The sequence below is a fragment of the Crassostrea angulata genome, chromosome 9 (genome assembly GCF_025612915.1).
Source record: "Crassostrea angulata isolate pt1a10 chromosome 9, ASM2561291v2, whole genome shotgun sequence".
Lineage (NCBI taxonomy): Eukaryota > Metazoa > Mollusca > Bivalvia > Ostreida > Ostreidae > Magallana > Magallana angulata.
Genome location: NC_069119.1, coordinates 21,136,517 through 21,162,393, shown reverse-complemented (window position 1 = coordinate 21,162,393; position 25,877 = coordinate 21,136,517). Strand labels below are relative to the sequence as shown.

General features: G+C 31.8%; 2 protein-coding genes, 1 long non-coding RNA gene and 1 pseudogene across 4 annotated transcripts; 3 read left to right on the top strand and 1 right to left on the bottom strand.

Moving 5' to 3' along the window:
* Positions 1–193: 193 nt before the first annotated feature.
* On the top strand, positions 194–15,056 carry LOC128163023 (sodium-dependent multivitamin transporter-like; annotated as a pseudogene).
* Positions 1,096–7,041, bottom strand: LOC128163019 (uncharacterized). 2 transcript variants are annotated; one of them, XM_052826476.1, is made up of 6 exons: positions 6,581–7,041; positions 5,196–5,319; positions 3,524–4,837; positions 3,205–3,332; positions 2,952–3,112; positions 1,096–2,571 (listed from the first exon to the last, which is right to left on the bottom strand). In XM_052826476.1, exons 3-6 carry the CDS (start codon positions 4,835–4,837, stop codon positions 2,138–2,140), a joined length of 2,037 nt encoding a protein of 678 aa, XP_052682436.1. In that variant the 5' UTR covers positions 5,196–5,319; positions 6,581–7,041; the 3' UTR covers positions 1,096–2,137. The 2 variants fall into 2 exon arrangements, with proteins under 2 accessions (XP_052682436.1, XP_052682435.1); XM_052826475.1 differs by lacking the exon at positions 6,581–7,041 and having other exon boundaries at positions 5,196–5,563.
* A 673-nt stretch (positions 15,057–15,729) lies between the features above and the next one.
* Positions 15,730–16,811, top strand: LOC128163025 (uncharacterized). The gene is made up of 3 exons (XR_008240755.1): positions 15,730–15,849; positions 16,226–16,338; positions 16,738–16,811. It is a non-coding gene; the product is annotated as an uncharacterized LOC128163025 (long non-coding RNA).
* A 958-nt stretch (positions 16,812–17,769) lies between these two features.
* Positions 17,770–22,856, top strand: LOC128163024 (sodium-dependent multivitamin transporter-like). The gene is made up of 5 exons (XM_052826482.1): positions 17,770–17,852; positions 20,158–20,345; positions 21,549–21,649; positions 21,761–21,879; positions 22,423–22,856. Exons 1-5 carry the CDS (start codon positions 17,775–17,777, stop codon positions 22,498–22,500), a joined length of 564 nt encoding a protein of 187 aa, XP_052682442.1. The 5' UTR covers positions 17,770–17,774; the 3' UTR covers positions 22,501–22,856.
* Positions 22,857–25,877: the final 3,021 nt, after the last annotated feature.

Sequence of the window (25,877 nt, the reverse complement as noted above, 5' to 3'; positions counted from 1 at the left end):
TAAGAAATCATTCTTTGAATATTATGAGGTGATAAATTTGGTCGGACGTGGTCAAATCTATCATAAAGCCCTTTGGGCTGTATTGCATTTGACTACACCCGACCGAAATTATCACCTCATAATACTAAAAGAATGATTTCTTGTTCCTTAAATCAAAATAGAGTTATTGGCATTATCTTGTAGGGCCGAAAAGGAGAAATGCTGAAGGAAACAACGTTTGGCGTGGCAGATTACGTTGTATGTGTTCTTGCTTTGTGTGTATCTTTGAGCATAGGGCTCTACTACGCATGCACTGGGGGACGCCAAGTAACGACGGCAGAATATCACCTTGGAAACCGAAATTTAAATTTTATACCAGTTATGTTTTCTTTGATGGTGACGTCACAGTCGTCCATTTTGATTCTTGGGGTACCGGCTGAGACCTACCTCTATGGTTTCCTAGCAACATTTACCGGCGTTGGATTTTGGTTTGCATACTGGTTATGTGCCAGGATAATAATTCCTGTTGTTCATCCATTAAGAATAACCAGTGTTAATGAAGTAAGACATCGAGGTTCTATTATTATTCCCTGTCTGCTAAGTAATTGTAGAAAGTTAACAAAAATTAGGTATTATATTATCTGGCGTTAATGAAATGGAGTTGTTGAGATATTCGAAAATAACGAAATGCGAATTACTTTCGTAAAAATAATCATCGATGTTTTGTTTCCTTTCAGTACTTTAAACTGAGATACAAAAACAACAGTGTACGCATTCTAACAACCATTCTTTCGTCCTTATTTTGGGTGAGTACTCTTTCTGTAAAGTTTAAATCGAGGTCTCTTTCAAATTTGTGCACGTTGTACTTAATTTCATAAATTGTAATATAATATAATATAATATATATATATATATATATATATATATATATATATATATATATATATATATATATATATATATCACACCAAAACAAAAGATCAAAGGACTTGAGCCACGAACACCCAAAAATGGCCCATTCTTAGATTTTAATGAAATTTTCTATAAATGTTAAGGTAGTCTACTTTCATAATTGAGAAAGTATAATGAGTTTTGGGTCACTAGGGGTCTGTACAGTGGGCTTAGATTTTAGGTGTCAGATGGGCCAACTTAGTGCAAAATTAAGCATTGACATAATGATTGACACAACACTGGTAATCATATATAAAACTGATAAATATTTTAATACTGTAACAACTTGGTAACTTAATCAACAATAACAATAACATTATGAGAAAAACATATAACACATTTGTGTGCATGTACAAAAGAGTTTCTATGGCAACCAGATAGTACAAAATCTCCACCTTCTGGAAAAGCAAGATTGATTGAGTAGTTTTTTTCACCTTTATCAAAATCAAGTTAAATATAAAATATTTTCAAACAGAGTATTGTCTTTAAAATGTTTTTACATCATTACATTACATGTACATCATTTATGTATAACTTAATTTGTAAAAAAAAAAATAGTTTCCATGACAACAAAAAGTTACAATTTTTTTCAATGTTAATAGCAGCTGAAGTTGAAGATTGTGAATGGTATTCTTTTAATCTATATTCCAAAAGTATTATATCAACAAATGAAATATGATCAATAAATAAGTGTAGTTTAAGAGATTAAAATACACACACAAATAAGTTTCCATGACAACATAAACTTATTCATACAAAATGCATTACACTCAAATAAGTTTCAAATATTCACAACAATTTTAACACCATTTATCAAACATGTTGTTACATGCATGCATGATCAGAGATCCTTCAGTTCTTTTTTTAAGATACTGTATAGGTCTGTGCACATGCAAATGATTTAATTATGGATAATAGAAAAAAATAAGCAATCTAAACTTGTGCACATACAAATAATTTCATTATGAATAATATAAAAAATTAGCAAACAAAACTTTTGAAAAAATATCATTTGGGTGTGTAGTGCATTAATAACTACAGTTAGAAAATAACGAAAAGTTATATAAATGAATTATCTTTAAAATTCTATTGATCTGCATGGAAACTGTTTTGAATATTATTTTTATTATTGCATGGATTTTAGGATCTGAGGCTAAGCAGTTGATATACAATTAATATTTAATCTAACAATGTTTACAGTTAAATGTCATTCTTCCGTCCCGCTAAGTTCTCCCTCAGAGGACTCACTTTCATCAACTGGAGTTGGAATGTTGTTTGCATCGTAAACAAAGTCTCCCCAGTTTTTAACTCCAAATCCACTTGAGATCCTGTGCCTCGCATTTCCCAATAACCATAAAATGGCTGCAATGTGGGAACACATCCCAACAACTCTTGCCCTGGCTCTGCATTTACAGTACCATGCTGTAACACTTGCTTCATCATATCTTATCCATAACTGGTATGATCGAGATGATACATGTCGACTCTGTAACCGTACCCTGACAAGACCCGGCTCCTCTTTATGGACATGTATCTGGCAGTTGCCTTCCAAGTGTTCCTGTGCATAACTGGGTGAGAGTCGAAGCTGGTATATCCCACAAGTGAGATTTCGAAGCTGCTCTTCATCAAGATACGGAAAGCCTAATAAAAAATATATCAAAGTAATTAAGGTCAAATAAATACATGCAGAGAAAAATATATGCTAGCTAGGCTAATCCACTGTACATAAAATCAAAGATTAGCATTTGATTTGGATTAAAAAATGTTATTATGAACACTCAATACAAAAAATTGTGATTATTTGATAATTTATACATCTTCATTTTTGAAAAAAATATATCAAGTAATAAAATACTATCACCTGTTAATGTTTTCAAACATTAGGAGAAGACTATCTAACCTGTTTAAAACTTGCGTCTTATCCTTTTGATTTATTCAATAAATTCAATTCAAACATTTGAAGCATGCAGGACAAGCAAAATTCTGTGTTAACTAGGGTATATATAGTTATTCATACATACCTTTTAGATCATCTACTGGTTCCCAACACACAGAGCGCCGATCTAGGTGATGTTCCTCCACATGTTGTTGTAAGGCGTTAACTTGCTTGGATAGAAAAAGCATCTTACATCCAAGGGACTCATCCTCAGTAGCATTTCCATTAGAAAGTGGTTTCATGTATCTGTAACCAACAAAAACAGAAGTGTTAAAATAGTAAAAATATCAAATAGTATAGATTATTAGTGTAAATAAATTACATTGTTCTCTTTTTACCTATTGCAAATAGCACAGACAATCCTTATGAAATCCCCTATGTATGGAATCTGACTTGTTGGCAATACATGCTGAAGGTATTTCCATTGCTTGATCCGGGAGTTCGCGGATTCCACAACCCACCTTATCTATAAAAAAATAGAGGATTCAATTCTAATCAATGCTTACATTTAAAAATGTGATATATCATTTCATATGCAGATCTTGGTACATATACTCTATACTCTCTCTCTCTCTCTCTCTCTCTCTCTCTCTCTCTCTCTCTCTCTCTCTCTCTCTCTCTCTCACACACACACACTTCTGAGTCTTTCTCTCTCACCTTTGTAACAAGACGACTTGTATTGGCACTCTCTGTTGTCATCTGTTTCTCTCCTTTGGACATAAAAGAAGGCATGTGGGCTTGGATCCCAAGCTCTTCCAAAAAATCTAGCGAGTCTCGAAACCCCCGATCAACCACGAAAATATCATCTTTCTCCACCCAGTTGCAAATGTCCTCTATGTTGGACTTCATGACGTGCTTTAGGATACTTGCGTCATTGTTCCTTGCAAGGTAGGGGCCCATAACTGATAAGTAGTAGCCAGTCGTTGAAACAATTATCAATGGCTTTACCAAAGGACGTCCCTTGTGCACACTATATGATTGCCTCTGGAATTGAAAGTTTCCACTTTTGTTAATGTAGATGTAGGTACCGTCCATTACCAAAATTGCTTGATTGCCTGGGCAGGTTTCGAACAGAGTTTGAGCTATCTGTCTTGTATGGTGCTGTATAATCTCTGCACATGAGATGTGCTGGAAACCCAGGTTTTCATGGACAAATCTTTCGGAAAGGGCTGCGCGTACAGAACTAATGCATCTTCGAATACTGGACTTAGATACATTGAAGAGGGTTGAAAGTACTCTGTTTGATTCACCTCCCCTTAATTTCATCAGGAAAATAGCTAAGCTAGTCCGTACAGATCTTGTTGGAGTAGGCCGAACTTTTCCCTCCACGAAGAGCAGAAGATCTTCGAAAGAGTCCTTGGAAATTCCCATGAGATCACGATACTCGGCATCACTGAGAGTTTTTTCGCTGTTAAAATCAAGTCTTGTTTTCTCTTGCCTCTGAATTTCTGACCTTAAAAACTTGATCAGTTGGGTGATTGTTGATTTATTCACTGTTGTTGTATCAGCTGTGGGTTCAAGATCCCCAATATTTCCATGGAGATGGTTTGGACAACACCTGGCACCAGCTGGAATAATGATTTCCTTGGATATAAATATCTGGTGTCTGATATCCACAGGAACAACAATGAGTTTTGGTCCAGGCGTCTTGCAGATGCAACAGGAGGAGTGTCCTCTAGCTGAACTAGGGAATGGCAGTTGCACTGAAGGTGGTCTAACAGGTGTTACAGATGGCTGAGGAGTACATGTAGAAGAATTACATGCCTGCACTTTTTTCTTTGCTTTCTCAGATCCCTTAACATATGACTTGCACACATGACGACACTTGTTGCATAGAAAATCCCCATCACTTGGTGTTCGTCCTGAAATTCTGTTAACAACAAGTCTGTGACTTTTGGATATGGCAAATCTGTCAGTCCTTTTTGTTATGCGAGGACAAAGGAAGCACTTGTAGGATTTTTTACCAGGCATCTGTAGCAAAATAATTGAAAAACTAAAAAGATTATTCAAAGACTACATGTTCATGTATATAATTATAGATTTTTGAATTTTCCTTCTTCCAACTTTATATTTAATGTATGCGTACATATATAAATCCTTTTTTAGTTAATATGGCTAAGACTTCTTTTTTGTTATTACCGATAATAGTTAAGATAAATGTGACAAAAATCTGTTATGCACAGACATACAAGGGCAAAATAGCCTAATTATACTCCCTATCTCCTTAGATTCAGAGCAGGGGTCTAAATAACAATACACATGTATGTTGTATATATATACAATATCCGTACTAAATATTATTGAGTAGATGCATAGACTAATTAAATACCTTTAACTCTTATCAAATCAAACATCATGAAGGTCGTAATCTGCTAAATCTTTCATTTTCAAAGAGGCCACGAAAATCCACCACATAGCATGATGCCTTACGTATTTGCAGTTATGAAGATATTCTGAAAAAAAATTGTGCAAGAAGTAATGCATATTAGATTTTACAGTACAGTTTGTTATTTAACGTTTCATTGTAACATAACTTTATGAATTCAGTTAGAGTCAGGTTTATTAAATTAATTTAGTATCTCTAAATAGATTAAATGGAAAGTGTAATTGGCATTTGACTGACTCATTATGATGCATTTATCAGTCAATAGTTTCTTTAAAAAAAGAAGGGAATACTAGGAATGCTGCACATTCTCATGTTACAGAAACTTCATTCATATGTTAACATTAAAATTATCAATTTAAAGACTATCAATTTCTAAGAATACCAGGAAAATAAATTACTTTATTATGGTTTATTTAAGACATGTTTTAGAATTTGGGATTAAGCATTATACATGTGTAATGTATATCAAGATTTGTACATGCACACAAATATCATATTTAAATTGAAAAATTAAATTAAAAAATAATAATAATAATGAGTAGCAAACATATTTGATAGCAAGTTCAAAATTTATTAGAATAATCTTTATCACTTTGTTTAACAATGTTTGATGAAAAAAATAGCAATTTGATGAAATGATTTTAAAATGGAAATAAAAAGAGCATTGGATTTGTAGATTTGTGAATTTTCTTTTAAATAAAGTGGCAATATATGGTAAAAATTCATAAATTAGCACAAAGATACAATTTCTGTATTATTTATTCATTTTTTCCACAAAGTAAATACAATTTCCTAATTAATGTAGGTGTAAAAAATGCAAGATCCACCACTGCAACTTTGTTAGAGTTGTCCCCCTTGCAGCTATTTAGAATAGTGCATTTAATTCTTTATGTACGATATTTATTTATAATAACTAGCTAAAACTATTTAACAACAATGACTATTGATAATATTAAATCACCTTTCAAAATAATAAAACTACCTATCTGTTCTCAAAGTAGTTTTATTCTACGTGTTTCAACAACATATTCCTTAAACACCCAATGACAGACTTTCAAGTCGAATTCTCCGATTGTAAACAAACTCTGTACGATGTACAAATTCTATCTATGAAAGTAAAAATCACTTTTGATTTTAATGAGCACGTGTTTTTATCATTTGCTCGTTTTATATGCTTACTGTACATTAGAAGCGTCATACATTTGCAATACCCTTGACATTTTCTCATAAACTAGGCCCCTACTTGTTTGCATGGGCGTTTTAAAAGTGTAGAAAAAGAGATACAAGAGTGAAAAAGATGTTTAAACTAAAGTTTTGTATATACTTACACATGGTATTATAGCGAAATGATATCAGGATATCTCATATGCAGACATCAACACGCATCATGCTGATCAGTTCATCACAAGCTGACAGACGACAATTTCTCCTCTTCCCGCGATAAGTCAAACGGTATTATTTCGGTGACAGCGCATTCCTCGCTGATAATTTTTTTCGTTGGAAAAATTTTCTTTTGACTTTTTCTTTTAATTACACTTAAAATATTTATCAGCGAGGAATGCGCTGTGTAAGAAAAAATGCCTCTAATGTTGAAAAAAGCCGAAATTTCCGGGAAAACTACAAACATGTATAGGTTTGACTTTTGTTATGTACGTCTAATGTCCGGTTTGACCAAAAGTTAATATACATGCGATTAGGGTAAGTGTCAGAGTTGACAATGGGTGGTAGATTTTTGTAATAAAATGTACTTCATTTTTCACCCAGTGAATAGGCCATATTTGGTAGAAAGTGGTTTTAGACGGGAACAACATTTTTCATGGTTTTGTGTCCTTTACCAACAATTTTGACGCTCAGTAATACCCATTAATTTTTTTTAAAAATTAAAAAGATTGGATTGTAAAGTATTTTTGATTTAAGGATATTTTGAATGTCAAGTAGTCAAAACAACCTTCCTTTTAGGAGAAGTGGCTGTGTAATATTTGATTACGTTTCAGTTTATGTGTCTTGGCCTCGTTACTTACGGTGTATCTACAGCAACAGAATCCGGTATGTTCAATGTCGTCATCTCACATGTATATCTTGCTATGGAACGCCATGGCTGCCTTATAGCATAATACTATAGGTACATTATGTCAAATTATCATTACATTATGTCAAAGTCCATTACCTGGTGTGAATATATCTTTACGCTAGGTCAAATCGTTATTACGTGATGTCAAAAGCACGTTAGGTGAAGTAAACATGTCTTTACATTATGTCAATTTTTTACGGTGTGACTTACGTTATGCCAACATTGTACAACCAAAGGTCAATACATCATGACATTATTTCGACACTGTATTACATGGGGCGAATGTATCCTTACATTATGTCAACATTTTATTACATGCTTTCAATATATCCTTACATTATATCAACACTGCAGTACGTATCGCGATTCTATCCTTACATTATGTCAACATTTTATTACATGATATCAATGCGTTTTTACATTTTATCAACACCTTAATACATGGTGTTAACTCATCCTTTCATTGTGTCAACACTTTATCACTTTATGTCAAAAGTACATTACTTGATACGAAAATGTCTTGACTTTTTGTCTAAACTTTATTACGTGATGTAAATAAGTCTTTATACATTAGGCAAATTCTCTATTCCGTGATGTATACGCTCTATTACTTAAAGTCGAAACATCATTCCGTTATACAAACATGAAATCCTTGGTCTTTGTATATTTGTCATGTTTTATATTCAAAATTTACTATATAGAAACGCCGATTTACCCAAATGGACCCATGCAGAAAAACCCCAACAGTAAATACTAGTAAGAAGCAGTGATTTAATCATACACATATACTAGAATGAAAATATATATAGGCTGTTAAAGACTTAGTTGCTGACAATTTAATTTCCCGAGAGTGAATGAACATCTACGTATTTAAACATTGAATTTATAGTTTAGATGGACCTAAGTTATAAGAATAAGACTTAAATCCAAGTTTTCTCGTGCTCATCGGCATTTGAATATTTAAAATGAAATGGATATAAAATCTAAAATTAACCCCTTTATTGTTGGTTTTTTTTTGGGGGGGGGGATTTAAAATTTATTTTTGATTTATACTTTTTTTACTTCAAGAATATTCAAATTACGTTCGTTACTACACACTCAGTCATTTAGCAGTCAGGGTTCTTTATCGTTCCAAAGCCTGTATGTCGTGGCGCAGACACCCAGTGCATATTTAATTTTTTTTTAAATTTAGTCTCAAAGTATTTAGTAGTTAAAATAAAGTATTTAGTAGTTAAAAGTAAACGTTGCTATTGCTATCTTAAATTAAGGATACTGACCCTAACTACACATGTAGGTATGGCCGTTCTGCTACAAAATTATTATGCTATGAAAATGATTTTTTTCTTATTGCTGCAGAGGGGGTGGGAATGGTGTTTGTGGAGGGGGTACGCTACGTTCCTCTGAATAAATTTTCTCCTTTTCATCCAAGAGGGCACTTGATAACTTATATGAAATAAAATCTACAAATAAATTACAAGAGATCTTTAACCCCTTTAAAGACCTTCTCCATCTTGATATAGATGTTTTTATGAAATGTTGGTTTTAGGTAATTGTTCAGACAGAGGGTATAAATCAGAAATATGTCGTAATAAAAACGCACACAAATAAGAGAGGGGAACTGTATTCGCCGATTTCAGAATTATTATAAAGAAAGGCAAACACTTTTGGTAGAATCGGTACTGTCTTCAGGGTTTGCCCCATACATGTAACTTACTAATTTTTAATTAAATGAAATAAATCGACAGCATGAGTGTTGGTTTTTGTAAACAGTTAAATGTATGATCATGTTACATATATTTTCGTTGTAAGTATAGAATAGGCGTGAAAATAGGCTGAGAAGGAAATTTACGCTCATTCCGTTCTGTTCCGTTGAATACCAATATCCACAGGGGTAATAATATATTGCGGAACGTAACGGAACCAGAATCTTACAAATAAGTCAAGTACTGCTGACATTGTAATTTTAAAGATGGTATGCTTTGGAATGCGTTTCGTTTGTTTTAAATCTCTAACTAATAGAGAATATTTTTTTGCTAGCTTAAACTAGTTAGTAAGTTCTGCCGTGAAAATACTGTAATATGTTAACATTAGAGTAGTAAGTAATATAATTATGTATATTTTTCTTTAAACAACGAATTTAAACAATAAAATTAAAGATCAATCTTTATTTGAATTGAAATGAATAAAGTCAAAATAAATCATTATTTTTAAATTTCTATTTTCCCATTGGATGACCCTTTACTGGTTCCATTCTGTTCCACAAAGTTTCAATAGCCCCTGGATACATTTGGGTAAGCTTACCGTTTCCTTGTATATAGAAAGGCCGATGTATCCGTGTTCGCGTAACGAAATGATGTTTCACCTTAAAGTAATGGAGCATGTACATCATGAAACAGAGAACTGACCTACAGCAAAGACTTATTCACATCACGTTATTAAGTTTAGACATAACGTCATAAACTTATGACATCAAGTTATAAAGGTTTGACATAATAAAACGATATATTTACACCATGTAATAAGGTGTTGATAAAATGTAAAAATGCATTGATATCATGTAATAAAATGTTGACATAATGTAAGGATAGAATCGCGATACGTACTGCAGTGTTGATATAATGTAAGGATATATTGAAAGCATGTAATAAAATGTTGACGTAATGTAAGGATACATTCGCCCCATGTAATACAGTGTCGAAATAATGTCATGATGTATTGACCTTTGGTTGTACAATGTTGGCATAATGTAAGGGTGATTTTACATCACAACATAAAAAGTTGACATCATGTAAAGACATGTTTACTTCACCTAACGTGCTTTTGACATCACGTAATGACGATTTGACCAAATGTAAAGATATATTCACACCACGTAATGGACTTTGACATAATGTAATGGTAATTTGACATAATGTACCTATAGTCTAATGCTATAAGGCAGCCATGGCTGTTCATTTTGAGGATATAGTTACCAGTGCTTTATTTCTGTCTCAACTTTTGGAATGCTTTCAAAATTAAATGATAAATATTGTTGTAGTTGAATTCTTCACTTTTTGTTTCTAGTTTTGGGAGTGCCAGTTTGGCTGTGTATAGTGATTGTGTCAGTCTGTAGTATGATCTACACCGCAGTTGTGAGTACATTTATTCATATTGAATATGTATCGTTTTGATTTTATTCAGTCGATATCGTTGAACAAAATTGTAGCCAGGCGCTCATACCCCACCCAGTGACGCCAGAAGCAATTTGAAATTGGAGGGGGGGGGTAGACATACAAAAATCTTGACAAAAAAAAAAAGGGAAAAATGGCTTTGGTTATGTATAACTTTGCATAAACTAGTGGTTCTATTTCCTGTGAATTTTGCTATTCAAACTCGTGAAGTAACATTACAGTTATAATGTACTAGTATACTGAAAACCGTCAAGAAAAAAACTCGCCAACCTGAAATCCATATTTTTTCTTTTTCATTTAATGATGAGCCTATTATGTCATTGTATAAATGTTGTAAGTTCTTGTCCCTCAAGCGAATCAAGAAATAGACTAGGTGTAATATGATTAACTTGTTAAAGGAAATGTACGACCATCTTGCGGATAAGAATGTAAACATTTCTTGAACTTGCTTGTTTCTGACCAAAACTAGCACAAAATGTTGCCAAAAGATATAAAAGTAATAAATATGAAGTCCTACATGTCATTGTTATTGAGAAATATGCATACAGGAATAGGATAATGCCTAACAGATGTATAATTGCGCAGCTACAGACTTATTTTGAAGATTTAAAAATCCTTTGCAGTTAAAACATTTTCCCTGTTCCACTGAAAAAAAATACCCCCCAAAAACATATTAAAGAGTTAAACGGTCATATTAGTCTGGTCTCTATTTTGTGAAATCAAGAAAAAAGAATCCTTTATTATTCCATCAAATAAAATGTTGGTGTGTCGAGGAACCCTAATAACTTCTCGCTTAAAATGACTAACATTTATAAACCGTGATTTTGTTTGAAATTTATGTAGTAAAAAACTATTTTGCAATGAAAATTTCCAAACACCAAATTCAAAATCAAGCAAGGAACATAAGTTCTCTAAATTAGCTTGTCATATATACAAGTATATATATAGAGCCATGTAATTTTTTTTACAGGGAGGCATTAAGGCCGTAATTTGGACCGATGTTATACAGTACAGCCTCATGCTTACTTCAGTATTGGCGATACTTATAAAGGTACTGCACGAGCGTGCATGCGTGCGTTTGTATGGAATACAGTCATCATTTTACACTCTTTGAAATAACGATCGATATACATGTATGTTATTATAATGACTGGAGTTTGACAAGTATTTATGGAAATACTATCAAATTTTAAGCGTATATTGCTGTTTTACACATTTTCTTACAGAATATATTTCATCCATAAATCAAATCATTATTGAAAAGATTTTTAGAGTACTAGGTCTAAGGTACAGTAAATTATTTCCTGAACGGCATCTTAACGCGGCCAAGTGAATTTTGAGTGCGCATAGCTATGAGCAGCCCTAGAATACGAAGTTATTATTAACTTTCTTTTACATTGTGTTTTTATTCAATACGACCATTATTCGTAACGTTTATAATCTTAAAAAAAAATGCGATTTTATTACGTTTAATCGGGAAAATGCTAAAAAAAAAATGTTGATACAGAAGTAATATTTCATGCCAGAAATTTCACGGCGAATTTAGAGTAAAAATAATCATATTATTTCACAAGTATCATATCATGTTATATTATGCAAATGAATACATAAAAAAATTGGACATCAGGCAATGCCTATGTAAGTCCTCTCCCCAATGATCAAAGTTATGACTAATGCTCAATCATATTTACAGAGGTTCGTTCCTCTCTTTTTGGGTAACTACCTTATGTCACTTCTAGTCTAAATATTCTGCATCATATGTTAATTTTATTTGTATATTTATATTTTACAATGCCAAATAAACCATATTGAAGAAAACTGTTTAAAGAAAATTACATATTTACAGAGTTTATTTTGTGGCGGAAGGTTTTCAGGGAGAAAATGAACAGTTTTCACAACTCAATAGTTGAATATTGAAATACTGTTACTTTAGCTTCCTAATTTTCAGTGCAGACCAAACTTCCAGATAGTTTGTGTACTGCAATATCGTCATGTTGTTCTGAAAAAAACATATTTGAACAATATTTTGATATCTTTTTCAAAGATTTTGGCATATTTAGCTTACATTTCTGTAATTTTTGCCTAAAATTAGCATATGTCATGCCATATCTCAAATTTGTGAGATGTGACCCCTAATTTTTTAACTTTTACATGAGACACTAAATGTATGTCAATTTGTATGCAAAGGTTTGAAAAGGTGGCACTACTAATATTTTTTAATTGCTTTATTATTATAATTTGATTAATCCAAAATTTTGCTTTGATCTTATTATCTGCTGTTGTGTTCATTATGAACTGGCGTTTGAAGCCACCAGTAAAGCAAGATTTTTAAACTTTGACTTACTGTTATAGTTACTACACATCTTCAACTTCATACTGTATTGAAATTATATTCAAATAATAGTTTGAACTATAAATATTTGTTTGATTTCTTCTAATAATCAATTTCCATGCCAAGTTTTAGCAATAATTTCAAGAAAATTATCATTTCTGTTTGGGACCCTCCCCCCCCCCCCCCCAAAAAAAAAAATGGTATGTTACATGGGTCACAAATAAGATAAATTAACATTTATAGTCCCCATCTGTATATCCAAATGCAAGTGGTTTTCGGATGATTGACATTTACCAGTATTTCAGGTGCCTACAAGTTAAATAATAATAGTGTAAAAATTACACAATCTAATAACAAGTACATTATATATTATGAAACATGTTATTGCAACATTTAAGGAAGAAATAATTAGACTCGGCCTCGTTAAAGATGCATTAAATTTTTATAACTGCAATAATGAAGCTTGTATTACATTTTCTTGAATATGCCTTTTGGCATAATTAGATGATGAAAATTTCAGCCAGTTAATAAAATCTAAGGATACCAGATTGCTTTTCCTGATTGAAAACAACAACATTTTTTGGTAAAAAGAAAAATGGAGAATATTATTTATTCCCTTACCCTGCACGCTTTCGCGTTTCAACGTTACTTCTCAACTTTCAACACCAGTATAAAGTTTTTGTCCAAAAAATTTGATTATCCTCATTCCATTTTAGAATTTGATATACAATGTATGTTTCATTTAGTTGTCTTTTCTAAGGATTATTTTAGATTTAAAATAAAAAATAAAAAAATTCGATTCGACTCATTATAACAAAATTAACCGAAAACTTGTTTTCTATTTAAGAAACAATGAACTTATATAATGTCGTATATGATTGTTCTTTTATTCTTTTCAAAACAAAATCTAATTACATTTCTGAAAAGATTCCTTTCTTTAAAAAGTACATATATGATTTGTAAATTAAATTTTTATTATTATTATTTAATCATTTTGATAGGGATCACTGAAAGTCGGAGGCGGATCTGAAGTAATTCGTATAAATATAGAAGGAAAGAGACTGGATATTTGGAAGTATGTTTACGAATTTGATGGTTTATATGAAGTTAAATTATAAGTTTCTTAATGGTTGATAATAAACACACCTAAAACTAAATTATTTTATTAAGTTTATCTTCCATATTACACAATTTCTCGATTATTAAAAATTACGCGCCAAGGAAAAATCGAAGAAACTGGGAAAGTTTTTTTGTTGTTGATAAAAATATTAGAGTTCTTGCTGTTAGCAAAATGCATAATATGAGTTACTATACTTTCATGTTAAAAACTGAAGTCTGATTGGTTTAGACGCAGTTTATAATCCGTTATATTACCCTCAGCGTTAGCAACACACTTGTCAACGAGTAACACAACGAATTGTTACATGCGCGTAAATTATGCGCGTACGGTTCGCCCTAGAATTCACGTCATTTCTAAAGTAGTCAGCTATACGTTGAATAATGCAAGTAAAAAAACCCAGAAAAGCTTTCTTTAAAATTAAAACATTTAGGATACTTAAATGAATAGTACCTGTTTTGGAGATTAAAATTTGAAATTGACACCCATCGAAAGCATCCGCTTTTTGTCGGTTGACAATGGTGTTCTCGGAGTGCCAATTTCAACTGTTACCCTCTCAAACAGGCATCATTAATTTTTATATATTGTTTAATTATTCATGACTAAATGTGTTTGGTGACTTTTTGAAATTTTCATTGACAAAAATATTTAATTTCACATATTTCTTTTTCAAATTATTGTACGTATTTCAAAGCAAATTTTCAAAAGATTAAACAAACAAATTAACAAAAAAAAAAATGAAAAACTTACAGAAAAAAAGGTAAAATATTTAATCGTTGAAAGGTCGCTTTGAGATAACCCTATACGGAATATTGTTAGACTGTATAACTTTTGTAAATATTCTCAAATGCAGTGAAAATACACTCTATCATAGTTTTTGCATGTAAATTATATTTTGATTCAAAATATAAAATGTATTCTTAATTTCGATTTTCTGTCCCTCGCACCATGCTCGTACTTTTATGGTGCTATTTCAGTTATAATTTGGACCCATCGATTCACAATTTGGAACATGGTAATTGGAAACACAGCCAAAGGTGCCTTCTTCCCCCTCTCACAATCCTCGGTACAAAGAATTGGTTGTATGCCTTCAATGCAAGCTGCATACAAGTAATATTATATTCCTTATAAAACAAATAAACATTAATAACGAAATAATACGATAGATTATGGGTAAAAATAAATACAGAGAAAAAAACTTATAAATTGAGCCGGGTATGTCTTAACTGTATTTAAAAAAAAGTTATCAATCGCGTTGATTTTCTATGTTTTATTCAGTAAGAGTGATTTTATATTTGACAGAATGTTTTATATTGTTGCTCCTTTAATGGGCCTTACTGTCTTTTTGGCGGGAAGCATGGGTCTTGTATCATACGCCTATTTTGTTAAAGTTAGATGCGATCCCTTGGCATCAAAATTCATTAAAAATCCAAACCAGGTATGTGACATACTGCGTTTAGATCTAGATTTTTATTGCGTCAAAAAGAATTATTTTATGGGTTTTTTTTAAAGATCATACAATTCGATTAATATGCAGGTAAATGTTTTAAAATTTAGAGATTGCTCATACTTTTTTAATGTATCTTTTACATTAAATGTAAAAACATGATATCAAAGTAACAAGAGTTATAAATAATTATTAAGGTAAAATGAGATATTTCCTTAAGTTCAAAAGAGATGTTTCTTAGAGTTCAAAGGAAATATTTTTAAATCTTGGCATAAGCAAAATTTTTAAATTATCTTCATTCTTTTTTTTCCTCATAAACATACGTTTTAAGAAGTATAATGTTCATAATGCATTGTTCTTACTTATGTTAGATAATACCTATCTTGGTGACAGAGATATTCCAAGAAATGCCAGGGATGACCGGACTTTTCATTGCGGGACTACTCTGTGCTTCATTGAGGTCTCATAGAGCTTGCTTACTTCTCTCAATGATATTTCAGTGAAAATAGTTTATGGTTAAGAAGAAATTTTTAAAAAAATCATTGAGTTGTTTGTTTTTAAAAAGACAGTTTTAAAAAGTATATATGTAAATCTTAATTCTAAAGAGCAAATCGAAAATATTAAACTCTTTGTTTTTAAACTTGATTTTATATGGTTTTTTTTTAGTTTTGCAAAACAGTACATTTACATGACTAGATGTATTCGGCGCTGTTATCAAAACACTAAACCGAAGAAATCCTTTCTTTTCAAATTCTGAGATGTTTATATATTATAAAATGATGATTTATTCTTTTGACGGTGTTGTCGTAAGCTAATGAAATGATACATTTCTACAGTACATTGTCGAGTGGTTATGCAGCTATATCTTCAATGACTCTTCAAGACATCATCAAGATCAAATGGCCAAATCTGTCAGAAAAAAAGTCGACAATTGCTTCGAAATTGACAGGTAAAAACATTCTTTAATGTCAAGTTTCTAATTTAACTTATTGTAAACGAGTAAAAAAAAATTCTGTGATCTGATCAGAATTAATATTAATATAAATTGGCAGAAACAAATTTTGTCCTTTATTTTAAAGAAATATGTAATGGATTTTAAGATATAGTATTTTGAATGAAGTATAACTTTACGAAATGGGATAAGTTTTCCCCATCAAAATAACATATCCTTATCAAATACTTAAGATGTAATTATTAAATGTTCAAATATTTATTTAAAAAATCATTTTATCCTTGGAGCATTTTATAATTGTTTATTGGAATATGACGAAAAGTTTGATAAATCCTGGGAAATTAACAAAGTTATTAGATCACTATATATAATGAATATGTGTGTATTTTGTTTTAGTTCTGGTTATTTCATTTTTATCTGCGAGCATTGCATTATTGTTTGCCAACATTAAAGGAAGTTTACTTAAGGTAAAGCATGACACATTATCAGTACAATCTGATAATTTCAATTCAATCATTTTTCTTAACATTGTCGTCAGCGTTCTGATTCTTAAACAATTTTTTTTCTGTATAGTATGCATGATATTCATTATTCAATACACAGGCACCAGACGTTAAAACTGTTGTCATAATAAAATTAAATGCCCTATGCCTGATATTACACAAGGCTTCCATGCCGCCATCTTGGGTTATTTCAAACTGTCACAAAAGGTTAAAATTTTGCTTTAAACTCATCGGTTAAATTATTTTGCGATCCTCTTTGTCTTCCGTTCATTGGTTCAACACCTTAGCTTGCAACCGATTCAGCCAACACGATGCATTACACCTGTCTTTAATTGAATGAAAAAACACACCCCTCAATCTGCATCTACTATACATGTCTAAAGGGTGAACAGGAGTTATCACCTATCTGTGAATGAAATTTCCCTGCACCGTGCATATGTTGGTTTCAATATTTCAAAATATATGCATTTATTAACATGTTTATGAATATTTATAAACAAGTAATAAAACGAAGTCAAAATGGACGCCCTTTTAATGTTTGTATCAGTGCTATATTTGAAAGAGATTACCAAAAGTATGACGCAATTCTGCCAAATTTCGTCCATCAAAGACAAAGACAATCCAAAATAATTTAAGCAAAAAATTCACCTGATGTGACAGTTTGAAATAAATCCAAGATAGATGGCGGCTATGGAGGTCTCGTGTATTATATGTAAAGGGTATTTATTTTTATTTTGAATAAAATTTAATAGGTGCATGTGATTCAATACGTTCCTCCATTTGATTGATTTATTTGAGAAAAATGGTAAAATTTCTTAAATAGACCAATAATGTAGGTTAACTTTCCGCAATCGATTGAGTAAAATTTCTCTGGTATAGATGACACTGGATTAAGCAGCGTGATCTTATATTCTAATTTAGCTAGCTTCAATGATAATGACAATACCTGCCGGTCCATATACAGGGATCATCCTCTACAGTATCTTCTGTACATCTGCCACTTCAGCGGTAAGATCTAGCTCACAAAACAATTGGTTTAATTTGTATAGCTTCGTACACATAAGATATGAATGCTCGTTATTATAAATACAATAAAAAAAAACCCACTCTTTCATAAAAATGACATTTTTACCCTCACTTTTTAGCTCACCTGATCACAATTTGTCTGTCCCTGTCTGTCTGTAAACTTTTCACATTTTCAACATCTCTTTCAGCACCACTGGGCCAATTTTGACCAAACTTGCGACACAAGCACCTTTAGGCAAAGGGAATTCAAAGTTATTAGAATTAAGGACCACGCTTTTTTAGAAAGGGGGATAATAAGAAATTGTTGAAAAATTTCGTTAATTTTTCAAAAATCTTCTCCTCAGAAACCAATCAGCTAGGAAAGCCGAAACTTATGTGGAAGAATTCTCAGTTGTGTAGATTTATAGTTGTGAAAATCATGACCCCAGGGGGTAGGGTGAGGCCACAATTGGTGGTCGATTTTTATATAGGAATATATAAAGTAAATCTTAAAAAATCTTCTCCTCAGAAATCAATCAGCCAGGAAAGCTGAAACTTGTGTTGAAGCATCCTCAGCTAGTGTAGATTCAAAGTTGTGAAAATCATTATCCCATTTGGTAAGGTGGCGCCACAATGGAGGGTCAAATTTTTACATAGGAATATATAAAGTAAATCTCTAAAAATCTTCTTCACAGAAACCAATCAGCAAGGAAATCTGAAACTTGTGTTGAAGCATCCATGCACAGGTAGTGTAGATTCATGTTGTGAAAAACATAACCCGGGGGTAGGGGGACATAATTGAGATTCAAATTTTTACAGGAATTATATAAGGTATATTTTGAAAAAATCTTCTCCTTAAAAAATCAGTCGACCAGAAAAGCTGAAACATGTGTAGAAGCATCTTCAGATAGGGTAAACTCAAATTTGTCAAAATCATGATCCCGGGGTTAGCATGGAGTCGCAACAGGGAGAGTGGGAGGGGAGAACACTTATTTAAATGATATATATATATAGAGAGAAAAATCTTTAAAAATATTCCTCTAAAATTATTTCATAGAAACGCTGTAACTTTAGTTAGAGCAACTTCAGATAGTGTACATTCAAATTGGATAAAATCAAAATCTTGAAAAGTAGGATGGTGCCACATTGGGGATCCAATTGTAGAAAATAAAGATTTAAATTATTCACAAAACTGAAATGTTATCACAAATGGTTTACTTAAATGGAAGCATTTTGGCATATTACTGATTTTTTGAAATTGTTTGCACTCTAGCCCATGGCCAATTCTTGGGCCTCACAAAGGGTTCAGAGTTTGATTTTGGTTTATATCATATATTAACAATTGTTTATAATCTTTTTTAGAACTGCAATGCTCAACATGTGTTATGACAATAAAATCATTTTGTTAGAAAAGGGACTTTATGACATGTACACACATAAGAATATCCAGGGCGAAAATAGATTTTTATTATACAGGAACGACATGTATTACACCACATTATTTTTGGTTTATGACTCCTCTATTATTTTAGCTGACCTTATCTTTTTACCTATTGTTGCTCAGGTGAGCGATGTGGCCCATGGGCCTCTTATTTGTACATGTATTTATATAATTTGTACATTTAATTTTGCACGCTTAAGAACATGTATCTTACATGTATTATAAAACTGCTTTTTACTTGTAGCTCTTAATTTGAATAGATGAAAAAAGTTCCATTCATTCAGGATAAACTTTTATGATATATTTTCAGTTAAATGTACAATATATTAAAAGTGCCAGTTTGGGAGGATAGCAGATAGAAATTGACATCCTAGAGACAACCATTGTCAACTGTTATCCTCCAAAGCAGGCATTGTTTATTTTATTATCCTGAATGTCTTAATTTTAAGAAAACTTTATTGCTGACGTGATTTCTATGGCGACCCGTAGACGCATAATTTACGCGCATGCAACAGTCATTTTATTATACTTTCATGTTAAATACTGAAATCTGATTGGCTTAGACGCAGTTGATAATCCGTTCTATCACCCTCAGCGTTAGCAACGCACTTGGCAACGGGTAACACAACGAATTGTTACATGCGCGTCAATTATGCGCGTACGGTTCGCCGTAGAATTCATGTCATTTTTATATAAAAGCAGTAAAATTTTCTCTAAAATTAAGACATTCAGTATAATAAAATAAATAGTGCCTGTTTGGGAGGGTAACTGTTGAAATTGACACCCCTCGAAAACCATTGTCAACCTCCGCTTCGCGTCGGTTGACAATGGCTTTCTCGAGGTGTCAATTTCAATTTCGTTTTTTAGGGCGCTATTGTAGGAGGCATCGTGTCCTTGGTGTTCTACCTGTGGATGGCAATCGGTAATATTGTTCTCAGTCCCCCCAGTGTGGAGAAAAAACTGGCGCCAGCTCCAATTGATATGTGCTTCGAGAACAGTACTCTGGTATCTTACAATACAACTACCGCTGCATCCACATCGAGTCCCGCACCTTTGTAGGTTCTTTGTAGGTTTACATGACCTCATTGTGAATACTGTACTGTTTGACTTAAAATTGTTGATTTTCCTAAACTATGAAGCAGGTCATTTTTTAAAAACCTAGATAAAAAATTTCATTTGCATATTTAAGCCTTAATGGCATATTGCCAGTAGCTAAAATAGTTTGTTGTTGGAAATTCTCTTGAACTTTGAGACATACATGTAGAAAGTTGCACCTCTATCATTTGGTTTCGTTTAAAGGAATACTACTTATAATACTATTAAAAGTATTAGCAGAAACTTTTTTGCGTTAGAGAGTGACCAGAATGAGGAATCAACTTTTCCTTTTTCGAAATTACTGAAAACCGACTTTTTAATTAATTCTTAATCATTAACAAAGAACTGGCGGGAAGTATTCTTGTAGAGGATCTTTAAAAACTTTCTAATCAACTTCTTATGTTGGTTTATGGAATAGGAAGATCATTTCTAGTAAAAAAAAATTTTAATTAAGAAGGAGGTGGGAGAAGTAAAGCGATCTAGGCGATTAAGAGCACCACATAAAATATTTAGCCATTGATGATTGAAAAAAGATGGGCCATGTTGTAATGTATATATATGACAAAAAAGCTGAAAAATGTGGATACAACAATTTGTGAAAAAAATTAGCCTTTTTACGGTAAAAGATCAGTAATGAATGCATATAAAAAGAAAACTTTAAAAATAGAAAAGACAAAGTTGCAATTGTACCCTGTTGTGTAGATGAGCTAAGATGTATTAGTTTCCTCAGTTGACTACTGTGAGAGTAACAAGTGTGTTGTAATAAATACCGCAACCATTACAACACAATCTGAAATTTGAACTTTGAACTGGCTTACCCAGTCAAGCCACACTGTGCACACGACTGAATTCACCAAATGATCGATATTCGAAAATGTGAATAATTTACAAAATCACTGAACTCACTAGAAACCAGATTCAACAAATGGCAAACGTTCGTCGTTATCCTGCATATTTCTGCAAGCAAATAATAGATTATAGACGTTATAATTGCAAAGGAAACGTAAGTGCCACACGCTTCGTGATACGTCATTTAGGTAACCATTAATAAGTTCTATGTATTGTATCGTATACATGTATGTTGTTTTGAAAGTACTTTTTAATATGTCATTTATTTTCATACACTTTTTGCGTTGATAAATCACTTTTGACTGTAATTGCAGGGAAGGCTTCAATCAGATCTATGGCATGTCTTTCCAGTGGTTTGATTTCATTGCTATAATCCTCGTCTTTGTTGTTGGGTTGATTACCAGCAAAATTGTTGGTAAGTAGTTGCAATAGATATGCATTTTTCTCACCTTTCCTATGCTATGTGCACAATTCTCTGTCATCACAGCCTTATCCAATGGGAGTTAATATATTGGTTCCTCGTTAGGTGCTCCAAGGGAAGAAGATGTGGATGCCAGGTATGTTCTGTGCTTTACGGAACAATTTTTCCCTTACCTTCCCAAAAAGGTGAAATATGTACTATCTTGTCGATCAACAATTCCAAAGGTACCATTAATTTTACGTTTTATTCTTATTCCTCAATATTATTATATATTGTGCCTATACCAGTGATAGATATTTTGATAATTTCATTGAAAAATAACTCCACTTAGTTGTTTTGCGCCGCGGGGTAACATAGTTTGCTTCAATCGAACTACGTCAAATATCATACATGTACCTTAACGCTGCTGGGACAGCACAGACGGAACTTGCATCATGAAAATAATTTATCTGCACGAACAATTAAAATAAATGTAAATATATCAATGAATCATTATTTAACTTTAATGGGATAATATAATACCATTTAACCCTTTGGAATATAGTTGGATCTAATCGCATCTGACCGTAATGGTGTCATAAAAGTAGCAAGTAACGTACTATGGATCCTCTTTACTGCATGCATGTATGCAGATAATTTGGCTTGTTTACGGAACATGCTTAATTTAAAGTTAAAATAATTTAAATTGAAAGATTAATAATACTTATTTTTTTGTAATACATGTGACATGTTATATATTTAGTCTTGACATATAAACCCATTTACAGCGAAGAAAACAGATAAAAGTCGAAGACCGCCGATATAATGTGGAGATGGTCGGAGGGACAACCGTACTTGAGGAATAAAAAGGCTATAATAAAAACTTCAGAGAAGGCAATTAATTGGTTATTCTTGCTTATACGCTTTAAATACAGAACCTACAGAGGAAAAGACCGTAATACGGGGATTCCTCTAGGAATAGTTGTATCAACAAAGTGAATAGCTTCCAAGTTCATTGAATGCTGGTATATTGTTACTGTACTACTGTATAAGGAATTTTACAACATATAACTTTCAAACTTTCGTGTTACAATAACATTTTAATGGGGATTTTCGTGCATTTTTGTGTAACGCTTTTATACAAATTGTTTTTACTTCTTTTTTTTTTTTAATTTGTAGTGTTTGGCTTTTGAAATCATATGCTATACTAGAGTTAATTAAATTGTATTTGACATTAGAAGTGTTTTGTATTCTAAATTTAAGCATTAAAATCTTGAGTTGTTTTTGGTTCACAATGTTTTTGATTTCTTTAGAGTCTGTAATACCACACATAATAGCATACCGTGAAATTGGTCTGGCAAGCAATTTAATAAAGATATCAATAATAATTATTTTGCACGATCAATTCAGTTTTATGGAACGTAGGTGTCCTATGAAAGTTTCCAGGAGGAAAATTCTAGTTTCCAATGTGTTTCGCAGTTTTCAGAATATCTAGATAAAAATATTATATTTGTGATATAGCAGAAAAAAATATTTGAAAAATATGCTTTATATTCTTCATTTCAAGTGCTGTCATTTTTAAAAAAATCGTTTGTACATTCTTTATCAGCAACATTTATTTTTCCACTTCGGGTACTATTTGTAATTGAAATACGCTAAACATTTATCTTCGTGAACTTCAATCGAAATTTTGAATATATATTCGAAATCTATAAAAGATCAATTTTGATTTCTTAAATTACGTCATAGCCATTGTTTATATTAGGGCATGTCTGCAAATATAGCTTAAAAACACAAATCCATCCGTCCGATGGAGTGCAAAATCAGACACTCACTTCATGCGATTAAATTACACAGTAAAATGGTTTTGTTTTTCAGATTTTTATACCTTGAATTTAAGTCTGCAGCTGCTCAGTTCAAGTGATTAAAAAGACGTAATTCTGCTCTTGTTTGCGTAATTTACATCCAAAACAAAATGTAGAACGTCCACTAATTGTCCTTTTTATCTTTCTACAACAGTTTAAGGCAGTTTGGGAAGAAACAAGCCAGTTTAAGAAAAGTTTACATCATTTTTATTCCCAATATAAGGTTGCCTACAAATGTTTTTAAATAATTTGGTCATTCTTCATATAGAAAATAAAGAGTGTCCTCATGTTGTAGTGTAAATGAATTTTTCATAAATTGTTGTAACGTTTGTGTATACATATACTAAATTTCTTTAAATTTGATTTTATATTATATCTGAGTTTTGTGAAATTAAATTTCAGATAAATTTAATAGGAAACAAGTAGAAGAATATTTATACAATGTATGCCTTACCGACAGCGGAAGCATGCTTAAACGTATAATAAGAATAACCAGGTTCTTGGTATGTTGGGATGACTTCAAGGGGTCCACCTACAGCATCCAGATAATACGAAAGAAACACATCTTAATATTAAAGCAAAGATTATTTTTGAATGGCCAAAGGTTTTCCCCTTACCAAAAGCGTTGTTTCCAAAATATTAATATGTTTTGTTGTAAATCACCATACTATGTTGGAGAGACAGGACAGCTGAAATCACATGCGTGTTACTTTAAAGGATCTATTGCGAATAACAATTAAACTTACCGGGGAGATGGATTTCCCGGAAAAAAATCACTTTTGAAAATCAGTTTTTTTGGTAATTTTCTATCGTACATATTTCTATTTTTCGAGTTTGTATTTTGTATTTTGAATCAATATCAATATTTCTCTTGCAATTTTATTATTAATCTTCAAAGTTGGCTTAAAAGTTTTTTCTTTGAAAAATGGTATTATTTCTGCATGGTTTTTGGCCTAGATATCCTTTATGCCGGCCTGCTCCTAAAAAAAATATTTTGATAAGTTATGTTCAAAGGAATAAATTAAGATAGATGTTTTTAGGGGCACCCCTAATTTCCTAAATTCGGAAACTGATTTCTATCATAGTTGTCTATATTTACATCACTATAAGTAACTTCTGGCTAGCTCAGTAGGTTAAACCACTGGCTATGTTGAGGACTTCCGGTTGCTAATGGCAATGTGAGCACGTATATTTTAGCTGATCGAATACAACCGAGCGTGTTGACTATTAGAAGTTAACCACCTAATTGCTCCTTCTATAGACAAACTAGGTTTATACTTGTGTTCATTTTACTTGTACTGTAGGGCCTATATAAAGTAGTGAATTATTACAAAATGTAAATAATGTTTTAAGGGGGGATAGAAGCAACGTCCAGTGGTCGCCATCTTGGCGGATCACAGAATTTGTGCGTGAAAAGGAAATATTGTAAAGAAAACACTTTATTTGTGAATGTAAAAGATAATTCCTCAGTGAAACTTGAAGAAATTATTACATTTATCCATGATAATTGTGGTGTTGGTAGTCTGCTTGCATGTCTGATTAAATCAGATTTCTGGTAATAATTCCATTTACATTTTAAATTTCTATATTGACTCTTATCATATATAGTCCTTTGATCACTTATTTCATAAATCTAAATTTGTTAACAGTAAAAACACATTTATTACATATACATAAGATATTATTTCCTTTTTAGGTAATACAGGCTCCCAAACATTATGAACTAAGGGGAAGAATTCCAATCAAAAACCTTATACAAATATATGGATTTGTTTTTATTAATCATAACCTACCATTATGTAAAAACTAATTCCAATTAAAAATTGGAATTGGAATTTGCTATGAATAATATTATATAATTTTTCTTCTATCCATTTAAATACACAACCTCAGGTTCATTTACTTTTGGGTATTTGAATGAGTGTATGAATGAGAGTGTATTGGAAAGATAGGGGTTAAATTATTTTTTTAAAAATTGACATCAGGTTAATAGAAATTTTGTATGTTTGAATTTTAAAAATGTAAATAAACAAAAAATTTAAAATTTCCAATTATCTTAACTTTAAAATTTGAATTGTTTTCTATCGTTATACTGAGGTCTTTCTTCTACAGGAGACAAATAAAGTCTAAGAATGGCCATAACTTTTCAGTCCTGTTAAGTCTGCATCAAGGCAGTCTCATTCAAGACAAAACTCAAGTCTTTACCTTAAGTAAATTATTATGAGTAGGATTTAAATTTAAGTGCAAATTGAGTAATTTTTGTTCAACTTCAGATTGACTCGCATTCTATTATCCTGAAGCCAGTGCTTATAAACAAAGTCTCAAATACCAGACCCACAGATCTGAGTGCTTTTTGAATGAATACTGTAAATTCCTAA

What these genes read in the sequence shown, in the direction of transcription:
- LOC128163019 (XM_052826476.1), bottom strand. Translation starts at nt 4,837, where the DNA reads ATGCCTGGTAAAAAATCCTACAAGTGCTTCCTTTGTCCTCGCATAACA. An exon ending in CAAGTCGTCTTGTTACAAAG is followed by an intron (nt 3,333 to 3,523) that starts GTGAGAGAGAAA and finishes ATTTTTTTATAG; the next exon opens with ATAAGGTGGGTTGTGGAATC. An exon ending in GTCTGTGCTATTTGCAATAG is followed by an intron (nt 3,113 to 3,204) that starts GTAAAAAGAGAA and finishes TGTTGGTTACAG; the next exon opens with ATACATGAAACCACTTTCTA.
- LOC128163024 (XM_052826482.1), top strand. Translation starts at nt 17,775, where the DNA reads ATGATAATGACAATACCTGCCGGTCCATATACAGGGATCATCCTCTAC. An exon ending in GTACATCTGCCACTTCAGCG is followed by an intron (nt 17,853 to 20,157) that starts GTAAGATCTAGC and finishes TTCGTTTTTTAG; the next exon opens with GGCGCTATTGTAGGAGGCAT. An exon ending in GATTACCAGCAAAATTGTTG is followed by an intron (nt 21,650 to 21,760) that starts GTAAGTAGTTGC and finishes GTTCCTCGTTAG; the next exon opens with GTGCTCCAAGGGAAGAAGAT.